Here is a 17,070-nt window from a genome sequence, read left to right on the forward strand (position 1 = left end):
ACTTCAGGTCAGGCACGTATGTCTGATGAAATGGTATATAAATATTTGTATACATTTAACATTGTTTTGAATCGGGGTAAGGTAAGAAGACGATTGAACGTATTGAACAATGATTTTTTTATGTTTAGAACTTGATCTTTGGTCATTTTAAACAGAAAAAAAGTTACAGATTGCAGCTTTAACACTGTTCATTTTCAAACCATGCAACTGTCTGTGGAAAAAAAACAATCATAAAACTATTCTGTATATCCTCACAGAATCTTTGCACTAATAATTACTTAAAGTCCCATAACTGTGTGTAGATTTTTTTACAAACTTGTAATTATTTTTGAGCCACATAATTTCAAACCAAATCCTCCATCGTGGACCAATGCAGTCACAAAAAGGTATAAAACCTGCCTGTAAATTAGTCTAAAAATGGTTACCTAAAAAGACTTTCTACAATGTTAAAATGAAATACAATCTTCCTTATTGCCAAAAAAAGAGGATTCCTGTTCCTCAATTTTTTTTTATATATTCTTGATATTGTTAAAAGTATTCTTTGCTTGTGTTTACATTCATGCATTTGGCAGACGCTTTTATCCAAAGTGACATAATTTCTTTGTAATATACTTTTGTTTCTAAGTAAGTGCAATCCCTGGGATCGAACCCATGACCCAACGTCATGCTCTTACCACTGAGCTACAGAAAAGCTACTTCAAGCTTTTAAGATATCAAAACTTATGCAGCTCCTGAATATTTGTATTAATGCGAGGTTCCCTAAATTTTTCATATTAAGGCCTTTAAAAGGTGCGATGAAACAGAAATTTGGGCCTTAACCAACAGCCCCCTCCCTGTTTAAGTGCATTATATGTATAAGAACCCTGCTTTCCTCAAAAGCCTCAATTTGTTTTCGACATAAGAAATAAACACACGGACATGTGGGAAAGTGAATTATAGTGAAATTTTAATTTTATAGTGAACTACTCATTTAAAGCCAGCCCATTACAAAAAGTAAACCTGCTTCTTCTCAGGTTTTGGGTATATGCATGCTTCAGTTATGTAAGTAGTGGTGCTGTACCAATGTCTGTTATTCATGGCTTTGTTGTTATTGGTCCAGTCTTTTACCATCTTTGCTTTATCAGCAGTTTAAGTCAACGCTCTTCATTCATCCTTCATTAGCCGCATACCCCAAACTCACAGCTCAGTTCAATTCACTTTCTGTGTGAATGTGTCAATTGTGTGTTATTTGTGGTCTATTATCAGACATGGTGTGGTTGAAAAGGAATATGTATTTAGCAGACTTTATGTGGCTGGTGTTTTTTTTTCACTATATCAAAACTTGATATGAACATATTTTTTGTTTCACTGAGAAAATGCACTTATGAGGGTTTTTAACGGCACAAGGTGAGTTAATTATTTTTATTTTTTATTTATTAACAAACATGCTCATATTTGTGGTAAGAGGAATGGCAGCAGGTGACTTGAATAGAAGTCACAGATTGACTGAGGCGTGCTTTCTATCATTTTAGTGTATGGAAATTGTTCATAACATTCTGTAAACCACATAGTGACACTTGACATAATGTGAGATGTTGATGGAGCCTGTGCTGAAAGCGTCATCGCCACCACGAGTGACTTTTGATCAGAGTTTTAAAAGAACAAACCGGCGATGTTGTTTCTCAGTGTTTATTGCAATGTGGTACAAAATTATTCAAGGCTCACCCTTTCAAACCTAAATCCAGGAAATATATTCATCTCTGTCATTTCCAAAACTATATCTCCCAGCATGGCAGTTTGCATTCATACCTGGATCACAGTGTTTTGCTGTCAGTTAAACTGTCATACAGTTATACTGTGTGTTAATTTGGGCTTTTATGTGTCATACGAAGGATTTGTAGCAAAAGAGCCTGCACTTCTTCATCCATTCGACCCTGTTGAGATAAAAACAGATTACATATAATATGAATATGACACTTTATATGTTCCTGTAGATATGTTTAGACCTTCGCAAGATGTAAACAGTGGTCCTGAAGCACTTCCGGTTTTAGTTTTTATTTATTTAAAGGAGTGATTTAACACTATTTCATCCATTCTGACTTCTTTACAATATTTAATATATAAAAATTAATTGGACGTATAACGTAGCGTTTCTGTGCTCTTTAGGTTTCGGAAAGTTTTTTCCGAACATGAGAAACCTTTACGTTACAGCCCACGCGCAAACCGACGAGAGATAGGAAGACGCTTACCATCAAGATTGGCTGCGCTGCGTCAACATTGGCTGCGCTTGTGGGACAGCAACTGCAGCTCGCTACTCTTGCGATAGTGAGAGAAGTTGAGGCGAGTTTGTTTGTTTACGGCATTTCAGTGATGGATGTTATATAAACGGTGGATATAAGCTGGACTTGCAGATCGTTTGAAACTGATAGATGGAGCGGTCCAAGCGCTAAAAGATGCCGGACATGAACCTCACATGGAAAGTGGAACTAAATCATGTCTATGTTTTGTTGGCAATCAGGGTGTACGTTTATAAAGTTAACAACATGGTTTAAGAGGTTGTTTGTTTTCTAAAATAATCATACAGCTGTATCTTTCTTTTATAAATGTGATTCTCAAGATTAATATGAGATTGGCAAACAAAAACCAGTTTTAAGTAGCATGGGAACATTTTTTGTAATCGCCAAAAATACATTGTAGGGGTAAAAATGACAGATTTTCTTTTCGCTAAAATTCATTAGGATGTTAAGTAAAGACAATGGCATGTTCCATAAAGATATTTGATAAATTTCCTACCGTAAATGTATAAAGACTTTCTTTTTGTGAGTTGATGGCCTGCTGCAGTGCCTCATATTAACAACTTCAAAGGCTATTTTCTCAATATTTAGCTCTTTTTGCACCCTCAGATTCCAGCTTTGTTAAGAATTGGTGGTCCAAAGTGGTCTTAAGTAAAATGAGTTGAATGTTTTGAGTCTCACCTGTACAGCCGCTAATAGGTGAGAGCGATATATCGAAACCACAGTTTTGTGTTTGCGATCCCATTCCTGAAAGAGACAAAAGTAAAGTATCTTAATTACCATGTTTTAGTTTGTTTAAAGATGCACAATTGCACAATTTATCAAATATATGGATGAAGCGAAGATCACATTTGCTAGTAAAGTAAACACCAGGAAAATGACTACTTTTAATATTATTTTAGTAAAATCCAAACTGTCCATTTTAATTGTCAGAGAATTTTTCATTTCATATAAATTTGTTAGCTGATATGAGAACTGATAATTACTGTATATACTATATAAACCGTTTCATCGGACGCGCGCATCGGGACTGCAGTTAACTTCCAGTCTGTGTTTGGCTAGTGTCTCATAATATAACTATTCACATTTTATTTAACTTGTGTTAACATTCATTTATATTATTATTTTACTGTATAATAGTTGTATTAAATACACATTTCGTTGAATGGGTTCTGTAGTTTGGTCGCATTTAAAGAAACCGTATTGTTCATTGACATCTAAGGGTTGAGCTTGGTATCGCAGATTAAAGTCAAAATATTGTTGAGACTAGTTAAGCCAAGTAACGGGTCATGAGACATAATCTACAGGCACTCTATTGTTTGTGAATGTGTACCGGAAGTTAAGGACAGTCCATGAACACGTGCATGAGCATCAACGTTTGTTTATGTTGTCTTTTTGAAAGCGTGCATAATATTGTATATCATTGAACATATAATATTGTATGTATATCCACTAGCTGCATGTTAAATATTGATTGCATATATATAGGGTTATAATACAGTATATGAAACATGATGCCTACACATGCTCTCAGAAAATCGATAATTCCCACTTCAACCTGGAATTAACGTCTGGACTTAGTAACATAAAAAGTATGACTAACACTTTAGTATAGGGACCAATTCTCACTATTAACTAGTTGCTTATAAAATGCCTATTCCTAGCATATTAGCTGTTTATTAGTACTTATAAAGCACATATTCAACATGACTATATTCTACTTCCCTAATCCTACCTGATACCTAAACCTAACAACTACCTAACTAACTATTAATAAGCAACAAATTAGTAGTTTACTGAGGCAAAAGTCATAGTTAATGGTTTATTAATACCAAGAATTGGACCTTAAAATAAAGTGTGACCAAAATATTTACCAACATTAAAACAAAATGCTAACATTAAAGCAAACCATTCCATAAATTATAAATTATGAAGTGGGAATTAACGAATTAAAAGCGCACGTAAAGGCAGCAATACATTACATAATATATACCTACAATATGTATCATATGTAGCTTCATATTACATTTTAACTGCATACTGACATGAAATCGTGTACATGATTTATGGTTTATATGATATATAATTCGCAGACACAGTATACTGCATAGTATAAGACAAAGAATGTCTGCTAGTATGTTTTGCTATGAACTGAAACCAGTTATCACCTGGAGCTGCTGTGTAAGAGCATTCACACGGTTCTGAAGTGCCAGCTGTTGTCCAGGTATTCCTCCTGAGGTTGGTGGTGAGGGAGAACGGCCCAGCGGAGGAGTTAGAGCGCCCAACGCCTCCTTCAGACGAAACACCTCCTTGGACAACTCTGTGATCTGTAAAGAACAAGAAAGCTTTAGTGTCCTTCCATATTGCATTTCACACCTGGACAACCAAAATCAACGGTAAGAATAATGATCTAGACTTGAATTCCTCCTCACCTTGCGGTCCTTCTCTTTGACGAGTCCTTGCGAGTGCTGGATGTCCTGGTGTAGCAGTTGGATGTGGGTGGATTCAGCCTGCAGATCGGCCAGCTGTTTTTTAACTGCCTCCAGCTCAGCCTCGGCCACCTGACGCTCGCTTTTATTAAACAAAGCATCACGCTGCACCTGGAACACCTGCGGAGAGAGGAACATACAAATTCTTTGAAAAATCGTGTGTGTGAGAAAGTTAATAGTTTGGAAGCAGTTTAAAAGGACCAGGTCACCCACAAATGAAATCTGTCTTAAGTTAGTCATTCTCAAGTTACTAATCTGAGCGACTTTGAATATCCCACAAAGGCAAGTGGAGCACTTTTATATAATACTTTTGTGGTTTTATTAAACAGTTTAACAAATGTTCGCCAGGCCTTTTTATAGTTCTTGTACAATTCTGTGGTGTTAACAAGTGTTATATTTATTTTCATATAGCATCAATGTTTTAGTGTATATTAAGCTTGAGTAAATTTTGACCTTATATAATGATTTACTAAATATCAATATATTGCAAATAAACAAAAACTGTAAAAAATTGACATTTTTCATTGTCACTGTCAGAAAATTCTTGAAATGTCTGTTGCACAGGGAAGGTGGGATGAAGAGATGATGGGTGACTACATCTGCAACTTGGTTTATGAGGACAGTATTAGTCATATAAGACAAAATTGTACACTTCTGAAGTTATGGACGACTCATTTTTAGTAACTTCGTTAACTTGAAATTTCTGCGTACGAGTAATAATACCGAAATGTATAAATGTGTGAAAATATTTGTTTGTTTTCTTTGTGAGTACCATTGATGATTAAAACCGTGTTAACTTCGTAAAGTAACAGTAAAAAAAGCGAAACACAACTTAAAAAAAAAATGTAACATTGTGTTTTTCTTTTATGGTTGTTTTGGTGATCGACAGCTTCAGACCCCATTCATCTTCATAAAAGTGCAAAAAACAATTACACCTTGGAAACGATGATGATTGTCAATTTTTGGGTGAACTGTTCCTTTAAAAAGTTAAAATCATGTGTAACATTCAAATACTCCTCAACAAAAAGCATACAACATGCATACTTCCTTTAATCCAAAGCAAGGAAAACTCGCACTTACAAAATTCCATGAATTAATTTGACTAAACACACAAAAAATAGATCAAAGTTGAAGTATATTTGAAGTACACTTCATGCAGTCAGTACTAGTACCAGTATCCCTGTTAGTGTACTATTTCAATGTTATTTGGGACTAAATTAGCCCACTTTTTAGTTTATAGGTGTACTTTTAAGTATACTTTAAAGTGTAATCTTTGAGTACACAACTACCTTGAGATATACATAAATGAAACTAAAAGCAAGTTAAAGTATACTAATAGCGCACCTGAATAAACATCATTTTATAAGGTCACGTGAAAGATCATGCATGCTTTCAGAGAATCCAGCTGTAAGTATCAACAAGTGATCAGTATGCACACACACGTATTGGTGCACCTCAACAGAAGTCTTCTCATGTTTGCGTGTAAGATCAGCTAACTGGGTTGACAAGGTGTTGATTTCGGCTTGTAGAGACAGTCTCTGGCCCTCGTGGTCTTCTTTAGACACCAGCCCTTGCTCTAAAGCCTTCCGAGATCGCAATTCTTTCAACTCTGTCTCTTTATCGCTCAGAGCATCCTGTGCCATCGCTGCCTTCTCGCGAACTTCCTCTAGAGAGCGCTCTAATTCTGCCTGTAGGGAGAGAGTTTCTGAGCATGAGTCCATGTTTGAAATGGAAGTATGCAGATACTGTACTTGAGTAAATCAGTTAAAAAAACAAGTTTAAGATCAATTGTTGTCCCTCACGGACCCTTTTTTGCAATTTGATCAATTCTTGATTCTCTGAACTGATGATCCGAAATCACTCACCTTCACTCTCTCATGCTCTTCCCTGCTTACCGACTCCTTTTGCGCCCCCTGCAGCTCAGATTGTAGTCTGGCCAGCTCGGCTTGTGCGTGCTCACGTTGGGCCCTTTCTGTCTGGAGCTCTTTTTCTGTTCGAGCGAGCTGCTGCGCTACAGCAGTCAGCGCCTCCTGGTGTTTTGCCAGCGGTACTGCATTCCTAAGATGTAGTGCATCCTGAGCTCTGCTCTCTCTCTCTGCACACAGGCTGTCCAGAGCTTGTGCTGCCTCTTGCCTTGCAACATCCAGCTCCTCCTTTATCGTCGCCATGGTCCGACTACCCGGCAACATATCTAATAAGTTGAAAATGTGTTATTTTTAAAAGCGAGAATTTATATTTTCATGAATGTCAGAGGTGAACTTACCGGATGCAACGGAAACCTCCGAGCTCTCCGAAGGCTCGTCGTCATCTTCGTCCTCTGCGGAAGGTGGGCGGAGCCTCTCCAGCTCCAACAAGGCCTGGTTGAGTCTCGTAGCCACTTCGGCCCGTTCTCGAGAGAGCTGGTTCAGCTGAAGACTTAAATTGACCTGAACCTCCTCGAGCTTCCCTCGTGGTACACTCTCTTTTAACTCCCGCTCAAGTTCCTCCACACGTGCCTGCAACCCGTTCACCGGCGCCCCCTTGTCCTCCCGATGCCCAGCCAGCTTGCCTTGCTCCAGGGCTGCCTCAAGCTCCCTCACACGTTCGTTAAGTCTCAAAACAGTGTTCGCCTCCTCTTTCTCTCCCGTCGCCTTGTCCTGCAGGGCTGCCTCAAGTTCCCCCACCCTCTGCTTCAGCTGTCGGATTGTGTCGTTGTCGCCTTCACCAGGCCCCTCCCCCTCAGTCCGTTTGCTGGCTAGCTCCGCCTCCAACTCCTGGACCCTCGCTCTCAGCTGTTGGGTCTCTGAGGTTTCCCTTTCTTTCGAGGCCTCAGAACTTTCATCAGGCGTCTCTGCCTCCTCCACAGAGTAAACCCCAAGTCGCATCTGTTCTTTGAGCTCTTCTAACTCGGCCTGGGCTTAGCCAGCTGTTCCTTTAGTTCCCTTTGTTTGAGATGTTCCTCCGCTTTTTCTTCCTCCTGTTGCTTCTCATCAGATCTGAGAATGAAACGAAGCGTTTCAATTGAATATAAGTTGCCGCTGAATTTCGAAACTGAGCAAGCGACCAGATAAAAACGACCAGATATATATCTCGTTTGTATATATACAACTCGCTTTGCATAAAAGAGTCTAAATGTCTAAACTGTAAAAGATTTGAACTGCATTACCCAGGGTCCTCTGCGATGCTGGAGGCCTCGGTAGCAGTCTGGAGTTTGGAGAATTTCTCTTGCAATTCTTCAAACTCTTTTCTCATAGACTCGTACTGTGCCGTGGGAACGAAGTCTGGACCCGAGCTCTGCATATCGGTGTCATCCTTCTCGAACATCTCTAGCATCTGGAGACCACAACATACATTTTCTTTATTCAAGCGCTGTTTCTTGGCTTTTGAAAACAGCACACGTAGTTGGCACACAGTGTCAAGAGTCAATGTTCTCTTAGAGCTCTTTGATCTGTTTATTTAACTCGCCAACCGTGGAATCTTGCAAAAGCTATTCATTTATGAGAAATCTGGTTAATATGTGTTAAATTTGTAGAAAAGATCATTTACATTGGAAAATACCACCTTGACGTGCTACTTTACTATAACATACGAATACAATATCTTGATATAATATCAGCTGTGCTCTAGCTCCATAAATAAGTGCTCTGTATATTTAAACCATGACATATTCGATTATAAATATTTCTGGCATCGCTTGAGCGCAACATGAGCTTTAATGTACAGTGCAGTTGTTTCCTGAAGGATATGAAACACGTCGCTGTCGCTGATATATTGTGGTTGGTTGCCAGGGCAGTGTTTTGCAGTTGTCAACTTTTTAGAAATGTTAGTGTGTTGCTAAGTGGTTGCTAAGGTGTACTGAAAGGTTTTCAGAGTGATGCTAGCATAGATATGTATGTTGATGCCACGTTGACACGTCTGCCATCTTGGAACGGTTAACATGTCATTTACTGATGTCACTACGATCATGAGGCATCTATTTTTATAAATCTATGGATGCTTGCCGGACCGAATCTACGTGATATTTTAACCCACAAACATGCGTTCCTTATCAAATAAAAGGTTATATGATTTTTATGTTACAAAATATACAAAATGTCAGGTTGAACAAACGCGTTTGTTTGTGTTTTCACACCTTTAAACCTTGATAGCAGCTGTGGCTATTTAGAGATGGTTGTCTGTATTTATCTTGCGCATCCTCACTGCTGAAAAATGTCCTAACAGACAATCAGGTCAGCGTTTTGTATGTGTGTACGCCTGAAATTTGGTGCTTTGTCGGCATGGTTTGTCTGTGTATCCGTGAGCGTTTGATGGAGAGTGATTGCACCTGCACTTTTAAAACCAGGTCGGCGTTCTGTGAGGTCAGTTCCTCCACTTTTTTGCGGAGCTGCTCTAAAGAGGCGGGATTCCCTTGAGACACGCCCTCGTCTCTTTCATCCGACGAATCAGCATTCAGGCCTCGTGACTGCCTAGACAGCAACTTCTCAGCTCCTGATATCACAAACACACAAGCAATTCTCTTTTATCTTAAAGGTACACTAAGTCGATTTTGACAATTTTTTTTCAAAAGATTTGTCCTTTATTGTTGAGATCACGTTCCACTTCATTTAGCTTTTTCCTGTTCTTCCTTTCTTTCAATGCTCACCTGGGAAATCCAACATGTCATCCAGGTCCTCTCCATCCTCTGATTCACAGGTCACTCCACTCGCCCGAGCCGCTTTCAAGTCCTCCAGCTCCGCCAGCAGTCGATCGCGTTCTGCCTCAGCTTCACTCAGTCTTTCCCTCAGAGAGTTGAGCTGAGACCCAGAAACACAATATTGAGATGAAAAGATGGATTTTACTCGTATGATGTTTTAATCTACAGAATACTTTAAAAATAAAAAGTGCAGTACCTCTGCTAGGGCAGTAGTGGCGCTGTTTTGCTGTTGCTCAAGGGTCTTGATTTTCTGCAGCAGACGACCTCTTTCCAATCTGAGTTTACGAATCTCTTCAAATACCTCTTCATCCTCCACCTTATAAGCACGATTCACATAGCATAGTCATATATTGTTTTCATATAATCTAACAAATATTATTCAGTACATTTAAATTCTAATTTATTTCTACAACACTTTTTACAATATTGGATTGTATCAATACAGCTTTACAGTAAATACAGGGAAGCAAAGTAAAGGCAGAAAATACAAATAATAATAATAATAACGTCCTATAGTGTGTCATGGCAGGAAATGCGAAAAAAACAACCTGTTAATAATTTATTATTTACTATTAGCTTATTAATTTGTATATTTATTATATAAAATAACACAAGAGAGATTTGTCATTATTTTTTAGCCGACACACCATAGGATCAAAAATATCAAAGAAATTTCAAATGTCAAAAAATGTATCTTAGTCGTGCTTACTGTAAAATGAAGAAAATAATATAGATTTAACCCAAATAGAAAGTTAGGCATGTTAGGGATGTCAGAATAAGGCTACATTTTGTCTAATACTTAAATAAATATTTATATTTTTTCAAAATAAGTACGTCACCGAATGTGCCTAAACATAAAAAAATGGAAGAATGCAGATTTTGTCAGTCTGGCATCATTGACTTCACGTACATTAAACATATTTGTGTGAGGTTGATGATGTCAATGATATCAAACACATTGGTTCTTGTGTATCTATTAGCATGCCATATTCAAAAGCGGACGTCACTTAAAAAAATCTGATACAAAACTACGGTATGAACCAGTTTATGTTACTTTAAAAAATCTTTGAACAAAAATACTACTGGTTTGGAAGAACACAAGAGTGAGTAACTCTGGTTGACTATTGGTTGAACATCCCTTTACTGATGAAGCAGCATATTATGTAAGCATCATATCAGCCAATCGGATTCCAACACTCACAGCATTTTCAGATGAGGTCAGCTGGGTCCGGGGGGCGGGAGAAGGGCTCTGCGGCTCAGGTTGGGTGGAAGCAGGGGTATTTGAGGAAGGAGGCGTGCCCTGCAGGGTCGCAGAATTACCTATTAACTCTTCTAAAAAGCCATGCGTATGAATGAACTAAAACATGGGTTCCTTAAATCCCATATTGTACCTGAGAAGGAGATTTAGGAGGAGGCGGGGCTCTCCTCTTGCGGGGTGTGGTCCCACCAGCAGGGGGAGGAGCATGCTGGGGTGGGTGGGGTTTCAGCAGGTTAGTTTGGAATAGCAGAATATTAATATTGAGATTGAATTGAACCTGTTCTTATCAAAATCAGGAAATTACAAACTGGCACAATTTGTGAGAAATGTGTGTTTTATAGCAAAATGTGTTTTGGTAGACCCTGAATCATTAAAGGGCACATTAATTTCAATCACCTCCTCATTTGAACCCTCAGCAGCTGTGAAAGCATGGGATAAAAATAAGACACAGACATCAGCGTGGTGAGACCCAAACACAAGACATCACTCCGAAACCACACGCAAACCAAGTTCAAACCCGGAACTACACACAACCTTCCCCTTTGCAACACATGCAACCATTTTAGTTATAAAATCGCAACTTAAAAGCAGTCAGGGAACAATTTATCACTGCAAGGTGGTGTGACCACAAGTACTCTTTAAAAGCATTGCTATTCCTTTACACTTCAACATATGTTTCCCATCAGTCCGATGTAGCTTTGTAACTCGAGTTAGCCCAACGTCCCTTTTTTTATCCATCGAGCCAGCTTAACATCTGCTTTTCAGTCTCTCCTCTCAGGTTACAAGCGTATCCAAATTGAGCAGGGGCCAAAACTTCAGAGGAACAGGGCAAGGAAACCCACCCGGCTCCAGATGGCCTGTTTCTTACTAAAGGATTTAAAGGAGAGGAATACATGACGGAGCACATGGTGTTTTGTGTGTTCACGGTTACCTGTGGCTACGCATCCTCCGTTTCGCAAAAGCTGCGTTACGTTGTGGTTTCCTGCAGAAATGCTGTAGTGGGCGGAGTTGTGCCCAAGGGCGTCGGTTAGGTGAGCATTCGCTCCGCCCTTTAGTAACACCTCTACGGTCTCCATGCTGTCACTCTCGCAGGCCAACATCAGAGCTGTTCTACCTCACAACACATAAAACGTTATCAGGAGAAAGTTTCGCTTACATTTGTTTGATTTGATTCGCTGACTTATATAATCACTTTTTGGTGATTTATACCACGTATTATGTTGTGAATCAAAGAAATGTATGAAGATTTGTTTACTCTCAATTGCATAGTATGTGGCAAACGTTAAATTTAGATCTTGTGTACGTTCATTTGACATACATTCAGATAAGAGCATATGCACCTGCCCTGGTTGTCTGTATATTAGGATTGGCTCCTCGTTCCAGAAGGAACGCACACAGCTCCATTCTGCTCATCTGGGCTCCTAAGATTAAAGGACTTGATCCGTCCTGAGAGACAAAAAGGGACGTTAGCAACTATATAACTAGACTTTCAACATCCTCTATTTAACATTCTAACATACATTTCTTACTACCTCTAATAATCTATAGGACGGTTTGAATACCCGAGAACACTTGAATATCGATCAATTTACCAGATGTGAAATGCATATATGTAAATGCAAGTTGTCTCGTGTTTAAATAAGCTTACACCATCTTGAGCATCAAGGTTGGCCTTGAAGTCCCACAGAATCTCACTGCAGGATAAGCAGCCGCTTACAGCTGTCCACGGACGAATAAATACAGATTAATATAACAAATCATTTCCGATTACATGCCTATGTATCGTGTATTAGTTTTGTTATATCTATGGCCAGCGGCTTGTGGAATAAGATACCAGCGTGGTGTAAGGAAGTCCTCCCAAAACTGTCTGTTGAGTCGACAAGCATCCTCTCCTACAGTTAGAGGTAAAAAGCTTAAGATAATAAAGCAACACTAATACAATTATTACAAAAGGTCAATGTTTAGGTACAATTCACCATTAAACCTATTTAGGGGAACCAATAAATATACTATGTATGTAGTTTAGTAGGTAGAACATTGAACAGGAGCTCAGGGTCAAGGGTTTGATTCCCACTCATGCACATATTGACCACATGTAAACCTTAAATGCTTTGGTTAAAAGTGTCTGCTAAATGAATATTCGAGAAAATAAAACAGAGAAGACACTTTCTACACGTATATAAGTCTCTCTATACTAACAGTGTCAGATTAAGTGTTTAGCACTTTCATAATCATTCAGATATACAAGTTTATGACTGTTACCTGCAGAAGCCTCTTTAAACAATCAGGCTGTCCATTCTTAGCAGCAAGATGAAGAGCATTGAACCCTTCAGAAAGTGAAAAATCGATATGTTCAGTTTTACTTTCCTTGCTATGTTCCCTGGATATCTTCTTAAGTTTGTGAACACTTTAAAATGGTGTCAAATTAAATCGACTTACCTGTGCCGTCTGTTACGTTGATGTCCACCCCCTGGGATAATATCACTTCCAGACAATCGAGTCGACCTCGGGATGCACAAAGATGGAAGCTGTGAATGAGGTAGCGTCACATACATGTTACACATGTTTGACACATACTGTAAATGATTCAAAGGAAGATTTAAAAACATCCAACCAAAGGTCTACTCACGCTGACCTGCCTTCCACGTCTAGCTTTGAAGGGCAGAGGCCTTTCTTAACCAGCAGCATTCCCACTTTCTCTGGGTCATTCTGTTCAACCGCCTGCAGCAGTCTGTCATCAATTTTACTCCAGTCTTGACTCTTAAAACACACAGGAACAAACAAACCACACTTTTCCCTTCGGCTTCTAAATTCTTATGCAGTTTAGTCATACCTTTTTAAACAGAACATTTAAAGGAGCAGTTCACCTTTAAAATAAAAATTCTTTCATCATTTATTCGCCGTCTTGTCATTTTAATCCTTTTTTTTTACTTTTATTATTCCGCAAAACACAAAAGAAGATATTTTGAAGAATGTCGTTAACACCCCCTCATTGACTTGCACTGGTTGCAGTAGAAGCGAATGAGGGGGTTGTGCTGCTCTGTTACCAACATTTTTCAAAATATCTTCTTTTGTGTTCTGCAGAAGAAAGAAAGTTCAGGTTTGAAATGACAAGATAAGTAAATGGTGACAGAATTTTCATTTTAAAGGTGAACTACTCTTAAAAACAAATGTGTGAATAAATTGTACAAGGGAATTAAAACAGTGTAAAAGACTTTAAGATACTAAAGCAATATAATTCATGTATATTTTAATTTATTATTAAATAAGGTAAAAGCCCCCTTAATTAAATTCAAATATTTTGTGTATACAGTATAAATAAAAAATATGATTATGTTTGAGACCTCTAGCCAAATCAATGTAAATAGTATCAAACAACTAAATAACTATACACGAACCACAATATTTATTTTACATAATATGGAAAAGTTGACCTTTAAACCCAAAATATAACTGTACATACCGGAATGAAGCCATAACACATGCAGAAGTGTTTCATCGGACTGAAGACGACATGAGGATCCATAGAGCTCAGAGGACATACAAAACCTCTCTTACTTTTCACCAGCCAACCACATTACCAGACATCCCAAAAACAGCTTTCAGTGCCAAAATGCTCAAAAAGTTAGCAAATAGTATTTCTGTTTCGAGCTGTCATACAAGAACTATCACACAGTCATTCAAGGTTAAGGCATGACAGGGTCATTTTCAGAAGGCCTAAACGCCAATACAGATAGAAATTTAAATGTAACTGTGATTATAAACCCGAATCCCAAAATCGGTCCGGCAAACGCAGCTTTTACGAGAGAGACTCTCGCTATCCGGTTTGCTTCTGCAGTGATATACACCACACTGCAGTCTGCGGCTGGCACACATACACACACAAACCTACCGGACCCAGTGTCCCGTTTACTTTAACTCCATCACACAGTTTCCTCACAGTTCAACCATATTTCACAGTTCTTTTCAGTCTCTATGTATCACAACTGAAGCCGATCGCTCTTCAACGCTAGAAGCCTTGTATTAGCATAATTGAAATCAGCAGACACAATGAGGAACTGCACAGTCAGCAGTCAGACTGAATGGAAGTTTAAATGAACAGTTTGGGTACTGCAACCCCTCCCAGCGGTTTATGGAGCTACGCAAGTTATAGTACAGCTTTCTTCTTATTTATTCTGGATTAATATAAGCTGCTTATGAGGTATTCTGTAGATGCATTACAATAACAAATGCACCTTACAATCAATTCAGTACATTTTAAGCCAAATTTCTATATCTATAAGCCAAATTTGTATGTTTTAGGCATTTAAAAAATATATATTTTCCAGAAAAACATACCAAAAATCTTGATGAGTCATCTTGCACTTGCACATGCATAAGTTTGTCCGTCCGATAAGATGGTTTCTGGGAATAAAAGTGCAACTTTGTTATTGTTGATTTGATTTTGGGGTGTTATTTGTCTTCGGTGCGTCTATGAATCCATTCAACTTTGTTAACTTTATCTGACAGATCCATCAATGACTTATCAGACCCCCACCATCAGCGGTGACAGTATCATTGGACATCTGACCCACACGAGAGGGTTCAAGGAAAGATGAGATGAAACAGTCAGCCCACTTTCTCTCCCCTACAGCGGGTCATCTATCTGTTCATCCCATAACCTCAAATCTGATACACAGCATCTTAGCTGGGGGCAAACTGACACAACTCAGAATATTGACAACACCAGGATCATGGTTTAAGTATATATATGATTTCGGGATTTCCAGAGAACGCAAGGACTGATGATTCACTTAAACCCCCCAAAAATCGTATTTGTGTCATGGTTTATTTACCCTCACGTCATTCGAAACCCCCAAAAAGATATTTTGAGAAATGTTTTGTGACCATACAATGGAAGTCAATAGCGGCCAATGTTGTTTGATTACCGCCATTCTTCCAAATATCTTCTTTCGTGTTCTGAAGCAGAAAGAAACTCATACAGGTTTGAAATGACAGGAGGGTGAGTTAATGATAGAATTTTCACTATGTCTCAACTTTCCCTTTAAAAATGATGATTTTATGCTATAATAAAACTTCCACATTTTGAAATAGAGCTACTTTCGACCGAAACCTCAGAAACAATGCAGAAACACTGTATACACCATACATTGGGTCTGCCATCATGTGTGTGAATGAGTGCATTTCAATAATTGAACACATTTGGAGATCTCTGGTTACAACTCCCGTCTGCAGGCTGGTCTGATCCTCTACTGGTCAAACACATTTGCATGTGCCATGTCATTCACTCCACATATCTCAACAAGTATCAAGAAAATTCATACGTCACAGTATTAATAAGCACTGAAACAGTCTGGTGGAGCATAATGTCTACGATTATTTCTCAAGCATGTTAAAGTTACAATTAACATACTCAATATTTCTGGATCTTACCTCTGTCTTCTTAAACTTTGCCTTTAACGTTTTCATCTTGGCCTATTGCATTAACTATAAAATATAAAAACAAACCACAAAATTGAGAAATGGATTTATATACTTCCCTCCCACAATACAGATGATCATTTGAATTAATACCCATTACAGATCGATCAATACGTCTGCAGTTAAAAATAAATTAAATTATTACATCAAAACGGATGAGATGACAGCAATAATATCTCTACATTGTAGTTCATTATGTTTCATAATAAAATATATTCCTTTCAAGGTTTGAATTCCTACAAACATCTATCCACATGTTTGTAGGAAACACAACATTGTAAAGCATAATAAAAGCGATGTTTATACAAAATGATTCGCAAACAAACTGTGATTAAATAAATACTTACGTTTAATGCTCGTTGATGTTATTCTTTGCTTTCATGAGATCTGCTGTACAGTGAGAGATGCCCAGCATGGGATGCCCTGTCCGTTCATGACGTCATTCGCAAAAAACACACATGTCTGTTGAATCTGCCTGACTCGACACCAAATCTGTCCAATCAGCTACGGGGGGCGGGCAGTAGAGTGCTTGATTGGCAGGTGTGAGCACCGCATGTATCATGTGCGCTTCAAGAGTCGCGCCTCTTTCTTACATAAGAAAAAAAGACGCCGACTCGGATAAAACGATAAAAGTCAGGCAGCTGAGTTTGTAGTTCAATTTTTAAATGATAAAGTACATTTCAAACCAATCAGCAATGGTTTTAGAAGCCTAGTTACTGTTCTGTGGACGGCGCTTTTCGTTGATATTCTTCAATTAATTCAGAAGGTTTGTATATTACATTTATATTTTTCAATGTTTTCAGACACGTATTATCTACAGAATAAAACAGCGTTTTGATATACAAAATAAAAGTAACGGTCTTTTGAGAAGAATAAAAACGTTCTGCTGCAATGCAC

General features: G+C 38.4%; 1 protein-coding gene across 1 annotated transcript; it reads right to left on the reverse strand.

Annotated features, from left to right (window-relative positions):
- Positions 1-932: 932 nt before the first annotated feature.
- On the reverse strand, positions 933-16,596 carry ankrd24 (ankyrin repeat domain 24). Its single transcript, XM_056757823.1, is given in 24 exon segments — positions 933-1,913; positions 2,955-3,020; positions 4,442-4,600; positions 4,706-4,882; positions 6,217-6,450; positions 6,628-6,953; positions 7,026-7,659; positions 7,662-7,737; positions 7,908-8,074; positions 9,066-9,229; positions 9,384-9,534; positions 9,631-9,750; positions 10,636-10,734; positions 10,826-10,900; positions 11,089-11,111; positions 11,624-11,806; positions 12,033-12,138; positions 12,341-12,411; positions 12,527-12,584; positions 12,955-13,019; positions 13,132-13,220; positions 13,322-13,452; positions 16,126-16,179; positions 16,521-16,596. Coding segments are annotated over 23 exon segments (3,282 nt in total). The 5' UTR covers positions 16,162-16,179; positions 16,521-16,596; the 3' UTR covers positions 933-1,841.
- Positions 16,597-17,070: the final 474 nt, after the last annotated feature.

This window comes from Triplophysa dalaica, chromosome 10 (assembly GCF_015846415.1).
Source record: "Triplophysa dalaica isolate WHDGS20190420 chromosome 10, ASM1584641v1, whole genome shotgun sequence".
NCBI classification, from domain to species: domain Eukaryota; kingdom Metazoa; phylum Chordata; class Actinopteri; order Cypriniformes; family Nemacheilidae; genus Triplophysa; species Triplophysa dalaica.